Source organism: Myotis brandtii, unplaced genomic scaffold (assembly GCF_000412655.1).
Source record: "Myotis brandtii unplaced genomic scaffold, ASM41265v1 scaffold8, whole genome shotgun sequence".
NCBI classification, from domain to species: Eukaryota; Metazoa; Chordata; class Mammalia; order Chiroptera; family Vespertilionidae; genus Myotis; species Myotis brandtii.
The window spans coordinates 13,957,016-13,978,323 of record NW_005371219.1 but is presented as its reverse complement, the minus strand read 5'-3'; the positions used below and the strand labels follow the sequence as shown (position 1 = coordinate 13,978,323).

The 21,308-nt window shown below is 38.2% G+C and overlaps 1 protein-coding gene across 8 annotated transcripts in view; it reads right to left on the bottom strand.

The window, feature by feature from the left end:
* ASCC3 (activating signal cointegrator 1 complex subunit 3) overlaps positions 1-21,308 on the bottom strand; it is a 255,129-nt gene that overhangs the window by 11,709 nt on the left and 222,112 nt on the right. For all 8 annotated transcript variants that reach the window (XM_014531334.1, XM_005883805.2, XM_014531335.1 and 5 more), the window contains one exon: positions 17,324-17,548. In XM_014531334.1, coding sequence (XP_014386820.1) covers positions 17,324-17,548 — 225 coding nt within the window. The remainder of the gene's footprint in view (positions 1-17,323; positions 17,549-21,308) is intronic.

Sequence of the window (21,308 nt, the reverse complement as noted above, 5' to 3'; positions counted from 1 at the left end):
GTCAGCCTGTGGACTCAAGGGTCCCAGGTTTGATTCCGGTCAAGGGCATGTACCTTGGTTGCAGGCACATCCCCAGTAGGGAGTGTGCAGGAGGCAGCTGATCGATGTTTCTCTCTCATCGATGTTTCTAACTCTCTATTCCTCTCCCTTCCTCTCTGTAAAAAATTAATAAAATATATTAAAAAAAATACTCTTTTTATTAGTGAAAATTCCATTACAACAATTATAACAATGTTCTGCCCACTTTATTGTGCATCTCCCAAAGATTATTAATAGAGTGTAGGGAAAAAATTACAAGCTTTGATATCAGATGGACACAGGTTTAAATCCCAATTTTGTCCCACTTACTATGTGTAAATTTTGGGGAATCACCTAACTCTATCATGCTAGATTTCTCATTTTTAGAAGAGAAATGTACCCTTAAGGGGTACTATACCTCCTTATAGGATAATGTACGACATAAGATGTCCAATATACTGCCCAGAACGTAGCAGATGTCAATCAACAGCTGCCTATTTTTAAAGTTCTTCTATGAACTTTCAAGTTCTTCTATCAAGTGAAAAGAACACCCTAAAACAATCCACTCTTTCTAACAGGGACCTCTATTGGGCCCTTCGGTGTTGATTTCTGCACTGAGTAGCACAAGGCTTCAGGGGGCCGGGCATGCGAGGCTGGAAGCAGGTGCATGGAACAGGCAGAATATTCATTAGGAGAGGTGTGCAATTAGAAGAAAGCCAAGGGACAAGGCCAAAGACAGATCCTGTAGCTCAGGCCAAAGTGAAGGATGTGGGCTTGGTTCTCAGTTTGAGTGGGCAAGCCACGATATTGTTCACAGGTACACACCTGACAGGGCTAAGGCCAAGGGATGGTCCATGTAAATGGGTGGTCCTGGTAGCCTGAGCCTGGGATGGACTCCCTGTGTCTCATATCTGTTATAGCAGCCCTCCTGGTAGATAAGGATCCATAGGCATATGCTCCTCCCTGTAGTGGGGCTGGCTTTGATAGCAGCTAGAGATCATGGCTCAGTTCTCCAGGCCATCTCGAAGTCCTTTACAGATATATAATATTCAACAACAAAAGGTTGTTTTAGGATACCGAGGAGAAATAACTGGACATTTTTACCAGTTTAGCATTAACATGAGGCAAATACACAGTCCTTTCTTACTGCTAATCCACTTTCTACTTGGCATGCTACCTCCCAGGCAAAGCTAATATGATTCGAAGTATAGGGGCCAAATGGATGGGTCTGACTCTGTGCATGAGACTTTCTCCTACTAAGTTGGAATCAATTTTAATTCCTTGTCATGTCCAGCTGTGACAGGATGGAAATATGATTTATAACACTGTGTTCATTTATGAAATTACACTACAATTAAAACCTTATCATGATTAACATAAACTGTGGGGCTGTCATTTATGAGAGCAGGTGATGAGTTTGATTTTGAATGTATTTTAACTAAGGTGCCACTATAAAGCCACATGAGAGATTCAGGTAAAAATGAGCTCAGGAGAGAGAGTATGGGCTAGGACTACCAACTTAGAAATCTTGCGAACAAAGTGGGCAGCCAGAAGAGTTAAAACGAGCAGCTTAGGGGCAGAGGTGAGGATAGCAGAGTGGGGATTACCTGGAGATGAGAACTGTGAGGGTGGGAAAGGATAAAGAGGTGAGGGCATTTAAGGTACTCTCAGGGCACTACTGAAACAACTACGATTAGAGTGGTCATTTGTAAAGTGTGTATTATTTGTTAAACACTCTGATAACCATGTAATGTAAGTTATTGAATTTGAACTCATTACGCAGATGAATATATTGTGGCTCAGAGCAGTTAAAAAAAACACGCCTGCCTAAATCCCCACTATACCCACTTACACAGGTCTGGTAAGTGGGTATAGTAGGGAGTTAAATTCTGGGGAGCTTGACTCTGAAGCGCTTACTTTTAACCAGTATAGGTACTGCCTATAAAGTTAAGGATGCAAGGAAGGTTGTATGAAATTCCAGGAGGTCCTATATTAGACAGCAGATCCTATGGTAAATGTGGTACTAGGTAAAATGGAACTCTGAGAAGCTCTTCTGACAAGACAATGCTTAAAGCAAACACTAAGTTTGGATTAAGTAGAAACAGATGGATAACTCCTACTAAACACTTGATTCCGGTTTGAAGATGGTTTCGTATACCAGAAAGAGACTTGGCCTGACAGCTTAGAGTATTGTGCCTTTAAATTAAATGTAAGAATTTAGGCAAATCACTTCACCATTGGTATTCATTTTTCTTTTTGAAAAGTCAAGGAGTTTGATTATGCTTGTGTTTATCTCCTGTACGCTTTAATCTTTCATCACTAAAATGCCAATATACTCATTATATTGCTACTTATTTTTATAAAGTTCACTTTCTATCTTTCCAAGTGGACTGTAGTATCTCTGAAGTCAGATGCAGGAAAACCTAAGTCAAAAAAGAAGGCAGCACATACCAAGCACAGAATCAGCTGCAGACAGAAAAGACCCCTTGGGATCAGAGGAAGATGAGGTTTCTGCTGCTGGGGTGTGTGGGCCTCCCAGGAAAGAGAGGCTTCAGCTAGTCCCCGAAGACCTCACACACAGCATCACTGGAGAGAGAGAGAGAGAAGCTTTGGGGTGAAGAGGATGGACGTTGATAGCATTCATATTACAGGGTCTCAATCATCTCAGTAAGTGGGAGGTGATGTTTCTTGCTGGGAGAAGGTGTACTGGAAAGGAGAAGGAAAAAGTTTGGAAAAGTACTGGGGGGGGGCGGGGATTAATTAAAAACTAGCACAACAGTGAGTTTTAAAAGCATGACTTTGAAGCAATAATTATAAAAATAATTAGAAACAATTAGAAATTAGAGAAGCAACTAGCAATGTTTTATGATTTTCTCTAGCAATAGTGATTACGATTAATTTGGGTGTTGAAGCAGAGGCTTCAGATGTTGACAGAGAATCCAGAGAGTTGACAGATCTGAGCCTACTGGTGACATCACTGTAGAAAAGGTCAACTCTAGGGCCAATGCTTTTAGGGTGGCAAGTGAGTAGGGACTGAACTAATGGATGAGGAAAGCATAAGAGGTTCCAGGTCCAATGAGTAACAGAAATGTTCAGTTAAGCTGATTGGTACAGAACTTGTGGTTAGAGAGGAGAGTCAGAGGGTGATACCATGAAGGTGGTGCCTAAAGTGGTCGGAATACGGTAATTATTAGAGTGGAACGGTCTGGGATGCATGCAATTATGAAGTAGAAAAGGGATATTTTGAAGCCACTATGATGACTGCAAGAGAAGAGATGGAGCTGAAGACTATGAATGGGTGTTTGAGAAAGGTGAGGAAAAAGATCTACAATCTAGAACATACTTGAAATAGAAATTTTGCAGACATTGACAGTAAAACATAAATGGATGAAAGAAGCAGAAATCTGAAAAGAAAGATGTGGATGGAGGGATGGGAGGAGGCAGACCTTAATTATTGGAAAAATAAAAAGAATTAGCCAACTCAGAAGTTTCAGAGGAAATGTAGAAATGGGGTAGTGTATGTGTCTGCCTATGTCTGACTGAGAGGCAAAAGAGGGAAGAGTGAGAAAGGAAGGAGAGATGGATGAGGAGAGAGGGAGAGACCAAAAACAAAGAGAGGTACACAAACTATACACATCCCAGACCTCATTCTCATATGGATAAAATGATAAAGTTATGATTTCACCTTGGTTTTCCAATTCATATCTGTGCTCATTACCCTATATTCTACTACTTCTGAATGATCTATACTAATAAAAGGGTAATATGCTAATTAGACCAGACATCTTCCGGACGTCCTTCCAGACAAAGCCATGGTGGCAGGGGCTGAGGCAGAGGCTGTTAGGGGTGATCAGGCCAGCAGTGGGGAGCAATTAGGGGTGATCAGGCTGGCAGGCAGAGGTGGTTAGGGGCAATCAGGCTGGCAGGCAGAGGTGGTTAGGGGTGATCAGGCCAGCAGGGGAGCAGTTAGGGGCATCAGGCTGGCAGGCAGAGGTGGTTAGGGGTGATCAGGCAGGCAGGCAGGCGAATGGTTAGGAGCCAGCAGTCCTGGATTGCGAGAGGGGTCCTGGATTGGAGTGGGCACAGGCCATGCTGAGGGACCCCCCCCCCACCCCCCATGCACGAATTTCATGTACCGGGCCTCTAGTCTACATACACCAGATGACCAGATGACAGGATGACCAGCTGATAGCTATGATGCACAGTGACCACCAGGGGGCAGACACTCAATGCAGGAGCTGCCCCCTAGTCGTCAGTGAGCTCCCACAGCAGGAGCACAGCTCAGCTGACAGAAGGGTGCCATTTACTGGGCTGACAGCTGGTGAGCGCAGCTGCAGAGACAGGTGCAGCGGGGCTGGAATGAACAGGAGCAGCGCAGCACCCAGCCCAGGCTCGGGCTCCTCCCCGGTCACCTGCCACTTTGCGCACTACTTTGTGCTGTGCAGGATTGACGCGGACAGCGGACTGGAGCCCGATGAGCTGGTGGGTAAGGCCGGGCTGCAGCAGCGCGGAGGTCCACTGATCCCCACAGGCCAGGCCAAAGGACCCCACTGGTGCATGAATCCATGCACCAGACCTCTAGTTTACATATACCCTTCAAGAAGGGTTTAAAATGGTTTATCTGTCCTCTTCCCTTACATAACAGAAGAATATAAACTCCAGACAAATTATCATACATTTAATTGATCATAGTGTCTGAACTAATTTTGTCAACACAATTTTTGAAAAACAAAATTTTGAATTAATTGAATCTATCATTTGGTTATAACTACATCTTAATATTTGATATACAGGCATTAAATATATTTTCAAACAAAATTGAATTCTGGATTTAAATAATCCAAGGGTAAAACAGAAACTTTGAGCACTGTGACCACCAAATTAAGATAACTTCATTGCAAGGAAACAGAATTGCTGGCTTAGGCCACACGAAGGAAAGCTAAGGCATTTACTGTACATCAAGAATTATGTTATCAGGTGGATAAAAAGATGTAGGTCTAAGGTCCATTATTAAAATTTTCTAAACTTCAGTTTAAAAAGTCTGTGAATGATGATGTAATGTACAACATGGGGACTATAGTCAATAATATTGTAATAATTTTGTTCAATGCCAAAAGGTTACTAGAACTGTATTGGTGATCACTTCATAAGGTATATGGATGTTGAGTAACTATGTTCTATACCTGAAAATAATATATGTCAACTATACTTTAATAAAAAAAAAACCAAAACAAAAAATCCCACCACAAGAAGAAATAGTCTGTGAACTTAGTCCTTAGTGTCTTCAGGACTGGCTGCAGGGTGTCTCGGTGAAGTGGCATGGAGGAGGCTCCAGCCTCTCTACCCCTCTCAGCATTCTGATGACTTGCACCCTCTCCTCTTCCCTCTCAAGGAACCTGTTCTCCTTTTCCTCACATCCCCCGAGAGCCATCCTAAAGTATGGAATGATAGTGTAGGGGTTACAACGATCACGTGAAAATAAGATAATGACAAAGGTTGAAATGACTAGATAATGGTGCTACTTCTGTTCAAATTAAGCGACATAAAGATAATATACTATCAGAGTTTAAGGGGAAGATTTATTTAGTTTAGAATGATAAAAAAGGATTTTAATTAATTTATAAAAACAGATTGTTATATATAGGATGTCTTGAGAGAGCAACATACTATGGAAAGATCATAAAAACAATGAAAGTCTGAGAAATTCACGGCCAAGAGGAGCCAAGAAGACATAACAACTGAATGTAAGGTGGTATCTTAAATGAGAACCTAGAACAGAAAAAGAACATTAAGTAAACTGGAGAATTCTGAATGAATATGGACTCTAGTTAATAATAATATCAGTTCATTAATTATGACAAAAGTACCATGTTAACATAAGTTAGTAATAGAGGAAAACTGGGTATGAACATCTGGGAACTCTGTTCTATCTTTGCAACTTTTCTATAAATCTAAAATTATAAAATAGAAAGTTTAGAAAAAAAACAACTATGGAAATTCATCCCAGGCAGCCTGTTAAAACATTAGTTGTTAGACATCTGCTAGGAAATAAATGCACTACTTAGTTGAAGAACTCCCAGCAGTTTAACGATGATGGGAAAACCGGAAAAAAGCTTTCTTGATAGAAAGGCACACTCCTTTCAAGGTTCAGGTCAGTGGTAAATAATGACCCAATATTTTGTCAATAATTAAAATGCTATAAATATGTTCATAAGAATCTTTTTCAATAGCAACAGTTGTTCACAGTAACTTTCTCCTGAACTTTTACCCCCAGAAGGTTAGCATTCAGGAAGCTCAGCTGCTGTCTAACAAACTTAATTAATCAAAAAGTCATTTCCGAGTTGTAACTATGAGTAAAAGCGCTTCAAGTGCGCTAGCAAGCCTACAAGTTAATCAAAATGCTAATGCAGTACAAATTAAAGTTGTGATTAACATTTCACAGTAGCTGCTTAAGTGAACTGATCACACAAATGGGTTAAGCATTACTCATTTCCTACAGCCCCAACCGGGAAAAGGGTTGTTATGTGGGTATGAGGAGAGGAGCTGGGGGTAGAAGTATCCTTCATAATAGCATCATATAGTCAATAAACCATCACCAACTGTCTTACAAAAGCTTACAGGTAGAGCTACCGTGCAGGAAATAGCCTTCCAAATTATATTACAGTCCTTGAAGGGAGATTGTCTATAAATCCATAAAAGTAAAGGTGTTTAATACCTCAAAATCCACACATTTGTGTTAGTTTTGGAAATGCTAAATGCATCAGCTCCATGTTGCTTCTGAAATGGGGAATGGTGCTTTGTTTTAGGTGTTCTGCTGTAGAATTAAAACATAGCTTTGATATTAGAAGATGATTCTGCACTCTACTGTGGACCTTTGCAGTTGGAAGAATAATCACTCAGGATTAAGTTCATTTAGAATTACTTATTTTTAAATAGTCACCCATTAATAAAACTTCATCAGGCTCCTATGCCAAGACATGAGCTCCTGGCAGCCTGTCCAGGACTGCAGCCTGAATTAGACTTCCCCGCCTCTATGAATTTGATAAGGTCACACTAATGTTTACAACAGACTACATGTGTTGGTAGACAATTCAGACTTGGCAGATAATCTTTAAAACATTATGAGAATCTACACATAATAAATTGCCCTTTTTAATCTTCTCCTAAAAAAGAACTAGATAGGAAAAAGTGAACTATTTATTCATCCCATTCACCCATGACATACTGAGAGATACTATGTGCCAAGAATTATGCCCAAGTCACCTTAACAGTCAGTGACATTATAAATAGTTATTGATAAGGTTCCAGCATACCTTGCATGGTACAAAATCCTCCAAATGTATGCTTATAGTATTAATATTCCTTGAAACATACTTATAAAAGAGATATATCTAAAAACTTAATAGTGTAATTTTCATTTTAGGATAATTTAAAGACTTGAGTTGCAATTATTAACTCTTCAAATTGTGGACTACTAACTATGTATAATCCAATTTTGGAAGTCTAAAAATTATTTACTTATAACCCATCTATCTTTTCTTCAAAATAATTTGAAGAAGCTTTCTGAAGCTTATTGTGCTATGCTCTCCATGTAAAGGTAGTCTGTTCATTTAGTCTAACTATAAGCATTTAAAAATATGAGAGGATTCTACTAAGAACACATAGAAAATTTTATCTACCATTTGCTGTATTAAAACATTTCTTAACAAGAATTAGACTAAGGACTTGACTAAGCACTCCTTTTGTTAAGCTCTGTAATACCTGGACTATTTTCACTGGTAACTGTATTTGACTCTATGATTCTAAAACTTGTTCATTTACTTGACACTGACATTCTTCAATACACTGACAACCCACAGAGCCTGTGCTTAGTGCACCCATAGGTAAATATTCCTCAAAGGTTACATTAGCCTTGCTCCATGGCAGCTCTATCTCCTGGTATTATCAAATATTTCTATGCTTTTAATCTACTACAAATGGGAATCATTTCTTAATGGGAATATAGACCCAGGCATAGTCATAGTATTTTTCAGTTAAAAGAATTAGGCCAATAAGAAATATTCATATAATATTTTTTTTGCTTCCCTTATCAGATTTTTCCTATTCTCAGATCCTAAAATGTACATGCAAACATATTTTGTTATTAATTAAGATACTTTTAAAACTAGGTTGAAGATGCAATTTTTTTCAGAATAGTAGTGGGTTCTAGAAAATTATAGTACTAGTTATTTTACATGTAATACACTTTTAAAGTTTATTAAGATATTGTTATAAAGATAAAAATGTCAGGTTATTGTTTTGAAGTTTGGGCTAAACAATAACTCCATCAACAACCTTTTAGGATTTGATTTTGCAAATTTAAGAAGGTTCTCTAAATGGAGAAAAGTATACAATTTGCCTTTATTTATGCAGCTTATTAAAGTTATTTTTTGACTAGCACTTTTTATGACAATTGATCAAGCCTTTTAGAAAATATTAACATTAATTTGAGTAGATGAACTACATATTATTTCATCTGTGAAAGAGAAGAGTGAAACTCAGTAGTTCAAAAAGATTTGGGCATTACGGAATGTAATCTATCTATCTATCTATCTATCTATCTATCTATCTATCTATATGGCTAAGTGTCTGACCGGTAGCTATGATGCGCACTGACCACCAGGGGGCAGACGCTCAATGCAGGAGCTGCCATGATGCACACTGGCCATTTAAAAATAAACGGCACCATGGACCTGGCACTGACAAACCAACTCAGCTTCCCCCCAAGTGGGACACAGGCCCCACCACCACCTCGGAGTGACACGCCACCAAATTGCAGCCAATGCTGCCAAGACCCCATGGTGCAAAGTGCAGCCCACAGCCCAGCCCAGCCCGGAAACAAGTCACTGTGGGTGCCCAGTAATGACATCACATAGCAACACCTGGCTTCCTCTCTCTAGCGACTAGCCTCCTTGAAGTTTCTTCAGCCCAGGAACCCGACTTGGTTTATAGCCAGGTGTAAACATTTTACACTTTAACCAAATGTTTGTGAAGCATTTTCACGTGCCTTATCTCATTTGATCCTCACAGAAGTTCTGGAGTAGGTAGATAGGAGACTCGGTAGAATCCTATTTTCTTTTCATTAGCCGGAAAACAGAGAGTTAGTAAGTTTAGAAACTTGACCTGACTGAAAAGAAATGGTGGAACTCGAAAATAACTTCAGGTTTTCTCACTGCGCAGAATATAGTCAAACACTGCTGCAGCTAAATATTTTACCCTTTGTCCTCCCTGCGTGATCTACAATAATAATCTGCTGCATGTTGATATTTACTACTGTGTTGCTGACAATTACCTGAAAGAGAAGTTGGGGTGCTTCACTGGGCTGGAAAAAGTTTAGCTAAGTCAGAAAGCATGTCTAATTAAGCAAGTTTATCTATATATATAAAGCTTTCGCTGGCGCCAATCACACGCGTGTGTTTCAATCTGTCATTGAATTTGGTTGACCACTTCTATTATAGAGAAAGGGTGAATAGCGATATTAAAATATTTCTTCTAATTAATTTCCTTTCAATGTGCACGAATCCGTGCACTGGGACACTAGTATAAAATAACAGCTTCTATATTAAAGTTAGATGCAAGAATTTATAAAACAGAGGAAACCATCATAACATAGCTCCTTAAAGATCTTCCTTTCAAGAACTGAATCACATAGATTATTATTAAGGCAGGTCCTCTAGTTTACTTTTGCCTATTTCCATTAGGGCAATGGAACATGAATTCAATCTCTATAAATATGTTCCTTTATGTAGAATATAGAACTTTATACTTTTGCTCAATAGTAAAGAGAAGATGTCTGCTATCATTTGGGGAGTTGCTAGTTCCATATCTTGGGGCAAAGAATCTGAGATTGCCTATTGCTGCTAAAGGTTTGAAGACTTTCAGAAAAGCATCAGTGAGATGGACAAAGGCTATCTCCAAGGATTTCTCATTAGTGGTGGTGGTGATAAGCCAGTGAAAGAAGCCAATAATCCAACCTGAGCAGAGAAAGCAAACCTTCAAGAAAGAAAGAGGAATATAAAATGTATGTATGTGTATTTTAATAGTAAAACTATGCATAGGTTGTTCTAGTGTGCACATACTATGTATTACAGGGTCATCTTGTAATTCTGTTGGCATTCTCCTTTCTCCTATGGTTGTATCTCCAGTCTGACCTTTCCCCCATTATTTCCAATTATTGTAGTTTTAGGAAAGAATGTGGGGAAGTTAAGTGATTAATTCATGGTCGATCTAGCATACTATAAAATCCTCAAGAAGAATCATAAGCAGTTGCTACAAAAGAAAAAAACAAACAGCATATCATCTGGACACTGTAGAGTGATATAATAAAGCAATTACAAATATCAATCATATCAACAAGTCCCTCTTAGAAACTGGTTAAAGTAATTATAGACAGACTGTTGAAAAGGGAACTGGAGTAATTAACGGAAGGTGATTTGAGTACACAATGAAAAGGAGGGATTAATTTAAAAATTCTTAGTTTAAAAAAAGTGGAAATTCCTGTGAAGTTCTCACATTTTAAAACAAATTCTGACTAGACCACAAGTACAATTTTAAAATCCATCTTTATAGGACAACGGAACCCTTATACGATTTGGCTTAGTATTGCATTTAGGTAGTTTTTCATGTAAATAAAAATGATTTTAATGTAAAGACCTATGGCATTTTTAGAAAAGATCAGAGATATTAGGGCAGGATTTAGAGTCCAGGTTTCCATATGTACTGCCTCAACATATCACCTTTAGTTTATTTAACTTCTCTGAACAACAATTTCTTTGTCCTTTGATAAAAACAAACAGTGTGAGGGAGAGAGCTAATCAAAACACCAGGCACTTATCACCAGTTCTAGCTTTGCCATCACATTTGGAAAATTTAGACAAGTCATTTTATTTTTTGATACTTCTTATTTGTAAATTTTCCGCCCATAAAAGCTAACAAAGTTTTTTCTTTGGTATATTTGGCACAGAAATTATGCCACATCGTTTACTACATTCTACAAATATGTTTTAAAGTTAATGTGATCAAGAAGAGGAGCTCAAAGGTGAATGGCAAGAATAATCAATTCCATAAATTGTCCAATTTATAAATTAGAATATTTTAAGAAGATTAAAAAATTGAGATATGTATAGAAATTTTTACCCTTATTTTTGTTGAGTGGGATGGAAATGGAAATGTTCGTAACAGAAAAATATTAAAAGGAACCATAACAAAAACACCTTAAAACAACAGAATTGACACAAATGACCTTGATTCCTAACTTCAGATGGGTACAAGAGAAGGCAAGCTATATTGTATATTCTGACTTAAGCCAGAGTAAGTTACCACTACAACAACTATTGTTTTCTTTTGTGAAAGATTACCTAGGACATAGGTAGTCAAAATTAAAGAGTTTTCATAATCTAAATGATGGCTCAAGTAAAAGGTATATTTCTAGAAAATAAAGGGAGAATAAAAATCTTTAGAGTTAAATGACTATGGAAAAGCAAAGAAATAGAACTATTGAGAATGAGGATACTAAGACAGACCTAGTTCTCTGAGTTCTCAAATTGTTGTTTACTTTAAACATTAACACTAATGCCCCACTCTTGTAAGGTACTACTAGTATTTTACTCAGGCACTGGGGTTAAGTGACTTTACTAAGCCTTATACTAAAATAGGAGCAGAGTTGAATTTATAGTAAAAGCTGGTGGCACTATGTCCCACACACAAAACACAAGGTCATTCTGATGTCCCATGAGGGCAACAGTGTAATTTTCAATCAGTCAGCAGAGCTGTTGCTTGGAAAACTGCTTGAACTAATGCTTTCTAAGGCCAACAGTATTCACACATCAAATGAGAATAGGGTACAATCATTAAAATGGTCAATCAGTCATGGAAAAGTTTATTTACTCTTAATTTTCTGCTCAAATTTTCCAAGGGCAACCCTTATATTCCTTCCTCTTCCTGGCTTGCTTTTATCATAATCTTACAAAAAATTTGCAGAAATAAGAGATTTAAGATATGAAGCTTGTTGCCATCTCAGGACAACTAAGTTTCTTTCTAGGTGACTTCTGAAAAGCCAAGCCAACGTTTAAGAGGGTCATCACTAATGTTTGTAATCTTATATAATAAAAGCCTAATATGCTAAGTGTCTGGTCGTCCGTTCAACCAATCAAAGTGTAATATGCTAATGATATGCTTAGGCCGCTCAACTGCTGCTATGACGTGCACTGACCACCAGGGGGCAGACACTCCGACCAGGTTAGCTTGCTGATGGGGTCTGGCCAATCGGGACTGAGTGAGACAAGCTGGACACGCCCTAGAGCCCTCACGCGGTCCCTCCCTGGCTGGCCAACCTCCCTCGCACCTCCCTGGCCCTGATCATGCACCGGTGGGGCCCCTCAGCCAGGCCTGTACCCTCTCGCAATCTGGGAGCCTTCAGGGGAATGTTGGAGAGCTGGTTTCAGCCTGATCCCACAGGCCAGGCCGAGGGACCCCACTGATGCACAAATTCGTGTACCGGGCCTCTAGTTTATAATAAAGGAAAATTGCACACTCAATGTCTGACAATAGAGAACTCATTAAATAAACTATAACCTTCATGTAAAGGCATAAAGTGCAGTGATTATGCTTGAGAATACTTAATGTTATAAATTATTAAGTTAAAGGTTATAAAATAACACAATAAAAATTTGTAAAAGAAACAAGTGAAGGGACAAGTGTGTTTGCAAATGTACAAAGTAAAGGAGCATCTAAGCCTCTAAATACAAAAAAGAACTATAATAACTATTTTACTCTAGCTAATACATCTGTTTTCTGGAGGAGGAAGGGTTAGTAATTCTAAAACTACATCAGGAGTATGCAAGAATTGGGGAAATAAGTAAATATATTTTGATTAGTGAGAGCCAGGTTTCTTACAGGTAGAGAAAGGAGTCATAAATTAACAAGGTGGGGGGGGGGGATTAAAATGAACCCTTTGGTGTTGGATTGAAATTAGAGGTATTAGAATGAACTCATGATTTTATGAATACAAATGTTTTTCACACATATAATCATACATACACTTATAGATAAACAACTAGATATAGATGTCTGTGTATACATAGCTCCATTTCCTAGTCTTGCCCACGAGTGGGTCTAGAGGCGAAGACACCCAGGTAGGGATGGAGTCAACAAGCACTCAGTTTCCAGTCTCTAAAACCATTCTCTGATAAAAAGAACCAGGGCTCTTTGGAAAAATGGCTGATTCCAGGCCTGGGACAGGGGAACAAGCACAAGATGCCAAAATGCGAGGTGGTGTTCACAAAATGATGGGGCATGTCAACGTGATCCAGGACCTAGTGTGAGAGGCCCTAGTGGCTGACACTGAGACAATATAAGTAGCAAAATAAATGACAGTAATGGATTTTACCTCGTAGAATAAAACAAACACTCGTGAATCTATACTTACACAAATAAATAAATAAAGTAAATAAATAAAGTTCTTTCTTACAGTAAATTCTGGGAATAAAGGAAATAGAAACCATAATAGTAATAATTATTTCAGACAAAAATCACCAATGGATACTGAAAATAATGTAAGAAAGTATGATGAGAAACAGAATATTTGCATAATCTCAAACCTCTAAGTATCTTGCACAAGATACCAATTAATTACAAAAGGGAAAAAAGTAACTTTGCAGTGGAGAAGCCTGGCAGATACCACCATGTGCACAAAGTAAGCGTCACCAATAATGAGACATTCATGTCACATGCTTCCTGATGACACACCGAGAGGGTAAAGCATCATGTCTGTGGCATTCTTGCCAATAATATATAACTTCAATGTAATTATGAGGAAACATTAGGCAAACCCAATGGAGGGGTAACTCTATAAAGTAACTGGCCAGTACTCTTCAAAAGTGCCAAGGTCATGAAAGAGGAAGGGATGTTAGTGGAGTGAAATTCAAATTGATAAAATTTGAATGAAGCCTGTGGATTAGTTAATAGGACTAGATTGGTATTGAGGCTAGATGTTAACATTAGGGGAAGCTGTGTAAAGAATATAGTAAAATGTTGTTACTTTCTTTACAAACTTTTTATAATGTATGTCTAAATTTTATTTCAAAATAAAAAATTAAAAAGCAGCTTCATCAAACATTTAAAAAAGAAAAGAAACTTATATTCATGGGGGTGAAGACATAATTACTATAAATGACTAATTTTGATGTTTTTCCAGATTTGCTGCTATGAAAGGTATTAGTTTTATAATTAAAGAGAAAACTATTCTCTTTAGATGTTATATATAAAATATCTAATAGAGGCTAAAATTCTGAATCCTTTGCCCTTTTAGCAAACTTAGAAATAGACTCCTTTAGAAATTGCTAATTTCTATTATCACATAGCCTGAAAATCATTACTGACTGAATAGTGAAAAAGAAAGTACCAGCAAGTTGATTAAATAACTTTTAGATATGCTGCACCTATATACATCTATTAAGTATATCTACATGTAGAAAATTTTAATTCCTCCTGCAACTTTTCTCCAACCCTTTCTGACCCCAGGGTTCATTAACAGGTCAGTGTTTAAGGGGGGAAAAACAGTTATAGAAAACACAAATGGGTATCCAGGGCCCTAGCGAAAATGTTAGGAACTTTAACCCCCGTTTATAAAGTGTGACTAATGAAGAGTGGCAAATCATCTTCCTAGAGAGATAAACCATGTGTTGGTTACAAAAAGGGTGTCAAAAAAATTTATGTGTTTATTATGGCCTTACTTCCCTTCTAATTCCTGATAAGTTTATGCTTACTCTAATTTTAGGAAATATCCCTATTCATTTAAATGATAAAACTAAGTTTTTTTCTGATAATAAAATTTTTAGAAACTCATTTTAAAACATTTAAACATTTTAGAGAAGCATAAAGAATAAGTTAAAAATCACCCCAAATCCTGCTACACAGAGATGGCTACTGTTAATCTTTTAGTGAATCTTCTGAATATTTAGTGAATCTAGTGACTATTCTGAGTCTTCTCTCTGGGAACATATTCACATATAGATGTAGATACTCTACACAGATGTAGAATTCATAAATGAAATCGTAATATTCTGCAGTGTTCTACAGCCTGAGAGATACTTATTTTCAAGTCTTCAATTTTGCAAATGATTCCATAATGTACTTGTACAGAAATCTTCACAGATTCATTACTCTACCTTTAAAACCATCTGAGGTCTTTTGAAAATTTTAAAATTGTTTCTATTACAGAAATGTCATAAAATGTAGAAAATCAAAATCTCTTAAAGTCACACTTGGCTATGCTTCTCCTACCCTGTTCCTCTCAATTTCCCAGTAAATAGCAGCCCCAGCCTTCCAGCTGCTCTGGAGAAACGCTTTGGAATCATCTTTGGTTCCTCACTTTCCCTAAAAATTCTGTCCAATTCATTAGCAGAATCTTTTTTTTTGATTCAACCAATTCTTACTAATCTCACTCATACCAACGTGGTCTAGCCACCTTCGAGTTATAAAAATCATTGACATGGTTTCAGATTCCACACTGCAACTAATCTTTAAAACAACATCACATGTCAAGGTTTCATATGTATCAAAGAAGAATTTCCACAAGTATCTGAAAAGGCTATAAAATTACTCGTCTCTGTGAGGCTGGATTTTCTTCATGCACTTCAACTAAAACATATTGTAACAAACATTGCAAAAGGTGACTAATCTACCTGACTTCTATTAAGCAAGATATTAAAGATACTTGCAAAAATAGAAAACAATACTACACTTTTCACTAATTTTTATTATTTTGGAAAATAGTTATTTTTCATGAAAAATCATGTTATTTATATTAATGTATAGTGGATTATTATTGTATTTTTAAATGAATAAATATTTGAGAATTTCTGTTTAATTAGTATAGTAACTATTCATAAATATATCCCACATAACCATTAGTGAACCACTGCTCTAGTATCTTCCCTCTCATTCAGAGTAAAATCCAAAATCCTTACCATGGTTTACAAACTCCCTACATGACTTGACCCTATTTTTTTCTAAAATTTCTTCTCCTACCCCTCTCTGACGTCTTTCTAATCACCCCTTCCCATCTTCTTTACAATGGCATCCTTGATTTCCCTGAATATACCAAGTAAGTTCCTACATGAGAGTCTTGGAATTAGTTTTCTCAGTATTTGGAATACTCTCCCCCACATAAACCTGGGGCTCACCCCCTTCCTTTAATTGTTTCTTAAATGTTACCTTATAAGTAAGATAGTCCCTAAACACCACATTAAAAATTGGTGCAGCCACTGTGGAAAACAGTATAGAGTTTCCTCAACAAAATTAAAAATGAAACTGCCCTTTGATGCAGCAATCCCACTTCTGGGAACACCAATCAGAAAGAATATATGCATCCCTATGTTCATAGCAGCATTATTTATAATAGCTAAGATCTAGAAATAGCCCAAGTGCCCATCAGTAGATGAGTGGATAAAAAGATGTGGTACATTTACACAATGAAATACTACATGGCTATACAAAAGAAGGAACTCTTACCCTTTGTGACAACATGGATGGGCCTGGAGAGTATTATGCTAATCTGAGTAAGCCAGTCAGAGAAAGACAAATAGCATATAATCTCACTTACACGTGGAATCAAATGAGCAAAATAAACTGACGAAGAAAACAGAACCAGAGGCATGGATACATGGGACAGACTGACAGCTGTCAGAGGGGTAGGGAGTGGGAGGGTCTGGATAAAAGAAGGTGAAGAAATTAACCAAAGAACATATATGCACAGCCCATGGACACAGACAGCAGTGTGGTGAAGGATGGGGGGGTGGGGGTGGGAGTGGGGCAAAATGGGGACATTTTGTAATAGTGTCAACAGTAAAAAAATAGTACAAATCAGCACCTCCCATCTTTCTCTATATTTCCTTTATTATATATTATACATTATTATTATTATTTTTAAATAGCAGTTTTTACCCTTTGACATATTTTTGTCTGTCCTTGTCATCTTGACTGGAAACCCATGAGAGCTGATACTTTTCTGTCTCATTCACTGCTGTATGCTCAGTGCCGAGAAAAGGGCCTGGTAATCCTGGTAATAGTTTACTTTCAATACATTTTGATCAAATGAATGACTGGAATTCATATTTGCTTTTCCTTTGAAAATTCTTGATTTGATTCACCAGGTTTTTCTTTAAAATGCCACAGTAAAAATGTTTAAATGCAAGTATATTTAATTCTAAAACAACAAAAAAGAAGTGATGGGAGAAAATGTAGGTATCAGAAATGATTTTCATACCTGACACACTCTGAGAGCTTGGTCCAAGACAGTTTTGGTATCAGTATCATAATCCGGGCAGGGCAGCATGGCTCGGCTGAGATGTGCCTGTAGCAGGAGATGTGCTTTGGTGTGAGGGCTGTCAAATGAATGAGGGTTTGATTCAAAGGGAAGACATTTTGCCAGTTCACTATTCATGTGATCTTCATTATGCCTTACTGGCAAATCTGTGTATTCTTCCGCATCCTGAAAAACACACACATCCATATATATATATTACTGTGTTAGATCAAAAGTATAATAATTAATGTACTTCTTAGTTTTAATTACTGACATTTAAAACATGGTTTAGAAAAATCATCGATAACCTTATCCCTTAAGAATTTTGCTTTGTTCAATACTATCCTATCTAATAAAGCGGGAATACGCAAATTGACTGTCACTCCGCCACAAAGATGGCGGCGCCCAGTCCCTTAGCCCCGCCGAGGGAGCGGCAGGCAGGCGGCGCAGCCGGACCCACCCCCAGGAGTCCTCCAGTCCTATCAGTCCCACCGGCGGCGAGCTGGCAAGCTGGCCCCTCAGAGAGCAAGCAGCAGGGCCTGCCTGTGGGTCACTACGGCAACCAGGCAAGCAAGCCCTGCAGAGAGCAGACAGCAGGGCCTGCTTGCCTATCGCTGCGGCGACCGGGTGAGCAGGCAAGCAGGCCCCACAGAGAGCAGACAGCAGGGCCTGCTTGCGCATCACGGCGGTGACTGGGTGAGCAGGCAAGTGGGCCCTGCAGAGAGCAGACAGCAGGGCCTGCTTGCCCGTCGCCACGGCGTTGAGCAGGCAGGCCCTGCAGAGAGCAGAGAACCACAGGGAGTGGGCCTAAGCCGTCAGTAGGACATCCCCTGAGGGCTCCCGGATTGGAGAGGGTGCAGGTTTGGGCTGAGGGAATCCCTCCCCCATGCACGAATTTCATGCACCGGGCCTCTAGTTATTAATATGTAAGGAAAAACAAGTAATGTGTAATACATGTGAAATTCATGAATGCTTTTCTTATTTATACAGTCAACAAAAATAACAGCGACTCTACTAGGCATCAAATATCATGCTTGACACTGGGCCCACACAGTGAGTTAGAGACTAAAAGTACATCAGAGACAAAGTTCTACCAAGTGTAATGAATGTATGGTCAGTACAGAGTGCTGAAGAAACATTCAATTTGGGGACTTACTTACGTTAGTGGGTCAGAGAAAGCTTCTTGGAAAAAGTAATATTTAAGATCTATAGATAAGTGGGAGAAAAATGGTGGGGCTGGGATTAAGGGGGAGCAGAATAGGATTGGTGAGGTAAGAAAGGGTGAAGACCAGGATTTATGTACTATTTTAGATTAAATTGATTTGTTCAAAAAGTTTCCAGTTCTACATGTAGGGAGCTTGGAAGCCACCACTCCATCCTAACAACAAGTAAAAAGCTAAACAGACTGAAAAATCAACAACTCTTCTTGGCTCCATCTGAGGGGAGGACACAGGACAAACTGTTGTCCCCAACACTGGAAACACAGGCAAATTCTGGGAGTCACCGCTAAGAGGAGCAGAGATCCATAAGCTGAAACTGCCAGGGGAACTGGTGCCAGGGTGAGAAAACCTTAACTGCAATTGAGGAATGGTGGGAGGCTCTGTGTGGACAACTCTGAGTGCTAAAAACTCCGGGGGGACAATCATAGGGGGCTCTCACAATATTGTGAAATTTATCTTCAGGAACTTGACCAGATTCCCATAGTTAATATCAGAGAAATATCTCTTTGGGGTTTTCTAGCAGGGGGAGGCAAAATGCACCACTCTGAAATATGCCAGAGCACATTGTTTTTCTTAACAAACACATACCACCTCCCCACCCACACAAAAAAACCAGAAACAACAAAACCAATACTGTTTTCCATTCACAGTGAGCTGAATCCGCAGAAGTAAAACTCAGGTATGTGGAGGGTTGACTGTATATTTACAGGAAAAAAAATCCACATATAAGTGGCTCATGCAGTTCAAACCAGTATTGTTCAAGGGTCAACTTTTGATCAATAATCACTTTTAATGTCAATGGTCTCAATGAACTGATTAAAAGACAGAAACTATCATAGAGAATGCAAAAACATGATCCAACTATATGCTGTCTACAAGAAAACCACTTTAAATCTAAAGACACATATAAATTAACATAAAAGGATGGAGAGAAATACACCATTTAACAACAATCAAAAGAAAACAAGAGTAGCTATATGAATGTCAGGCAGAGCAGGCTTCAAAGCAAGGAAAATTATCATGGATGAAGAAGGGAATTATATAATGATAAAGGGGTCAATTCTCTAAGAAGACGCAACAATTCTAAATGTATATGTGCTTAACAATGAAATGTCAAACTACATGTGCAATGAGTGAATACAGGATTGGTTCAATACTTGAAAATCAATTAATGTAATTCACTCTATTAATAAACTTGAAAACCATACCATCATCTCAACTGATGCAATTTTTTTTTGGACAAAATCTAACACCTATTCCCCCCAAAACTCTCAGTAAACTAGGAAAAGGGTATTTTCTCAACTAGTAATTGGCTTGTTTGAGAAACCCACAACTGACATCATATTTCAGTAATAGACTGAATGCTTTCCCCTTAAGATCAGAAACAAGACAGGGATCTCTGTCCTTAGTACTTCTATTCAACATTGCATCAGAGGTTCTAGCCAGTGCAATCAAGCAAGAAAAAGTAATAGCAGGCATCCAGATGGAAAGAGAAGAAGTAAAATAAAACTGCCTTTATTTGTAGATGATATGATCATCAATATAGAAAAACCAATGAAATCTATAAAATAACCTACTAGAATAAGTGCGATTAGCAAGGTTTCAGGATACAAGATTTATATACAAAAATCAATTGTATTTCTGTATATTAGCAACCAAAAATCAAAACTAAAAACAAATTTATAATAATATAAAATATATTAAATACCTAGAAATAAATCTGACAAAAGATGTAAAAGACCTGTATACTGAAAACCACAAACATTGCTAAGAAAAATTAAAGACTTAACTAAATGGAGAAAGATACCTTAATTCTCCCAAAATTGATTTAATACAATCTCAATCACAGCAGACTTTTTTATACTTTGGTTGGCTGACAAGTTGATTTTTTAAAGAGTTCCAATCACTAATTTCAATGTGTGTGTGTGTGTGTGTGTGTGTAGGGGGTGAGGTGGGGGGAAGTCCCACACCAACAAGCAAGTCTTACATACAGCTAGGTGTCCTACAGTTCAACTCAATTCTGACACTATCTACCTGCAGATAGCATCAGGTCCCACAAATTCAGGGTTCAACTGTATAAGACTGTCTCTTGTCCCCACTGCAGATGCCAGTTGTAAGCCCAGATTATCACCTGTGTTTCTGACTGACTGGCTACAGATTTGGGGTTCTAACAATCCCTGACTTGGGTTCCATTAATTTGCTTGAGTGGCTCACAGAATTCAGAGAAACATTTTACTTATTAGGTTACTAGTTTATTATTTATTATGAAAGGATAAAACACAGGAAACAGGCAAATGAAAGAGATGCATAGACAAGGTATAGGAAAAGGGCCCAGAGCTTCCATGCCCTCTCTGAGGTGAACCTCTACCCAAACCTCCATATATTCACCTACTGGAAAGCTCTCCAAACCCTGTCCTTTGGGTTTTTAGGAAGGTTTCATTACATAGGCATGATTAATAACATCATTGGTGATTAATTTAATCTCCAGCCTCTCTCTCTTCCCCCAGAGGTTGGAGAATGAGGGTGGGATGGAGTGGTGGGGTTAAAACTTCCAACCTTCTAACTATAGGGTTGGTAAGGAGTTTCCATTCTCAGGTGCATTCTGAAAGTTACCTCATTAACATAACAAAAGGCACTTTTTTACTGCTCTCAGCACTTAGGAAATTACAAGGGTTTTAGGAGCTCTCTGTCAGAAACAGGGATGAAGACCAAATAAATATATTTCA